At 42.6% G+C, this 2,575-nt stretch overlaps 1 protein-coding gene across 1 annotated transcript; it reads right to left on the bottom strand.

Moving 5' to 3' along the window:
• Window positions 1–122: 122 nt before the first annotated feature.
• LOC130551043 (tyrosine-protein phosphatase non-receptor type 5-like) lies at window positions 123–2,033 on the bottom strand. Its single transcript, XM_057328594.1, has 3 exons — window positions 557–2,033; window positions 386–470; window positions 123–289 (listed from the first exon to the last, which is right to left on the bottom strand). Exons 1-3 carry the CDS (start codon window positions 710–712, stop codon window positions 168–170), a joined length of 363 nt encoding a protein of 120 aa, XP_057184577.1. The 5' UTR covers window positions 713–2,033; the 3' UTR covers window positions 123–167.
• Window positions 2,034–2,575: the final 542 nt, after the last annotated feature.

Here is a 2,575-nt window from a genome sequence, read left to right as displayed (position 1 = left end):
TGGGAACAAATGATTTCTTGTTCCCTGGAATGAGACATCTTTCCAAAATGCTACAGAAAGGCTGAAACAGCTTAACCTGTTAGCTCCTAAACCTGATAAGCATTCAAAACTTCTCAAAGGCCCTCACAAATGATAGCTGTCTGACTGCATAACTGTGGTTTATTCTATCATTCAATCACAAATCTTTTCCATTTGCAGCTAATACTCACCTTCAAATAATTAGCGTTAACGTAGGTGCTTAGAAAATCCCCCTCCTCTTTTGTTTTTAAGCAAACTCTGCTATGTGTGTCTGCACAAATAGAAAATAGAAAAAAATACAAATTCGGACAGACTATTTCACATAAAGAAAACAATATGGTAAGCGGTGTACAGAATATATACCCACTTGGTAGTATGGTTTTATAGCGATTCTTTCTAACCACTCCAGGTATGTTATATTCCTTGGGGTCCACAAAGTTCATGGGTGTTTCCTGCTTGCACCAGAATCAGAAGTCTAGTGATGCTGTTATGATTAAGGGTTATTGTGTGTATTTACATGTGACTATGTGATACTCACGTAAAACTCAGCCTGCAGTACAGCATCGTCTAGAGCGCGTTTATGCAGCTGTTCAGGTGTAAGCAGGTTGGATGCATTCTGCAGGTATTCCTGTGTGCTCTGATCTCTGGGGGACAACAGGGCTCCATACGGCTCTGTAGTGCCAGGGGTACACATGTCCAGAGTCAGCGACACGTTTGAACCTCTCCTGAAAATCACAACAGAGTTTTGGTGATCTTAGGGCAAGTCATAGGAAATAGTTAAACACTTAGATCACATCTGTGGGTGATTTCAGATGTGATGTTGGTTTTAAAGTTTACTACCTGACAGAAATGAGGATTACAAGAACAACCTTAATAGAATAGGTTACCCAAATTGTAAAAAATATTTTTGTAGGGTAAACGTTCAGTGGCTGACTTCGCTATCGAGTTCCACACACTTTCGGAAACCAGTGAGTGGAATCAAGCAGCTCTTACAGCCTGTTTTCCGGATGGCCTGACGAATGACATCAAGGATGAGATCTATGCCCGTGATCCTCCGGAGCAGTTTGATGACCTCGTCTCCCTAGCCTTCAGCCTTGACCATCGCTTTGACCTGAGATGAAGAAGCCGATTGGGGGCACGGTCAGAACTCCCCAAGCCTTTTCCTGTCACTCGTATGGTGGAGGTTCCTGTCGACCCTGAGCCAATGCAGACCTCTGGAAATCATAGGGAGTAACTGGTGTTTTACTTGTTTGAATCTCTAGTGACTCCTATAGTTTTGGGTCATCCATGGTTATCATTGCATAATCCTCACATTAACTGGGCAGAGAACATAATTCTTGCATGGAATTCTTCTTGTCATGCTACTTATCTCGCTACTTATCTCGTGTCTGCCCCTTCTTCTGGTGTTTCTGTTTCTGTGTTGCAGGAGGAGTTTTCCGAACTCTCCCGGGTCCCGGGGGTCTACCAAGATCTGTGTGCGGTCTTCAGTCGATCCAGAGCTCCATCTCTTCCTCCCCATCGACCATATGATTGTGCTATCGACCTCCTTCCTGGCACTTCGCCACAAGGGCGGCTTTTCTCTTTGTCCACTCCTGAACGAGTGGCCATGGATAAGTATTTGTCTGATTCTCTGGCAGCCGGCATCATTCGTCCTTCCTCGTCTCCGGAGCGGTGTTCTTCTTTGTGAAGAAGGATGGCTACCTGCATCCCTGTATCGATTATCGAGGGCTGAATGATATAACCGTTAAGAACAAGTACCCCCTGCCTCTTATGTCATCAGCCTTCGAGATTCTTCAGGGAGCAGGGATCTTCACAAAGTTGGACCTGCGCAACACGTACCATTTGGTCTGGATTCGAGATGGTGCTGAGTGGAAGACAGCCTTTAACACCCCCACAGGACATTTTGAATATTTGATCCTTCCTTTTGGGTTGACCAATGCCCCGGCTGTCTTCCAGGCACTCGTCAATGATGTGCTGAGGGACATGATTAATGAATTCATCTTTGTGTACCTGGACGATATTCTTATATTTTCCCCCTCTCTCCACACATCCAGCACGTCAGACAGGTGGTGCAGAGGCTGCTAGAGAATCAATTGTTTGTGAAGCCGGTAGGGATGGGTATCGTTAAGATTTTAACGGTATTACTATTCTTATCGATACTGCTTATTGGTCCGGTACTTTAACGGTATTCTTATCGGTACTTTTTGATATAAAGATATGTCTTCTTGGGGATGGACCAGCGGAATCAGAAGGAGTGGGTTGGTTTGCTGCATATTAAAATTTAATATTCAAAAACTTTATAAGGGTAATTGAATTTTACTCTAAATAGTTATGTATTTGTGCCTGTTTATTTTGTGTATACTGCACTGAATTATTTCAGTTCTCAGTGTAATAATAAATGATTACACATATAGGCTGATTTATTTTTTTAAATAGTTAACTAATAGAAAATGGATTAAATGTGTAATTTCCTTTCACCCATGTGGAATGAGCATCGTTTTAAGGTTATGGAAACCAGTTAGATTGAATTTACAGTTGTTTTAAATAGGATGAATGG

Source organism: Triplophysa rosa, unplaced genomic scaffold (assembly GCF_024868665.1).
Source record: "Triplophysa rosa unplaced genomic scaffold, Trosa_1v2 scaffold576, whole genome shotgun sequence".
Classification (NCBI taxonomy): Eukaryota; Metazoa; Chordata; class Actinopteri; order Cypriniformes; family Nemacheilidae; genus Triplophysa; species Triplophysa rosa.
The sequence above is the reverse complement of the archived record's forward strand: the minus strand, read 5'-3'. Positions and strand labels throughout refer to the sequence as shown.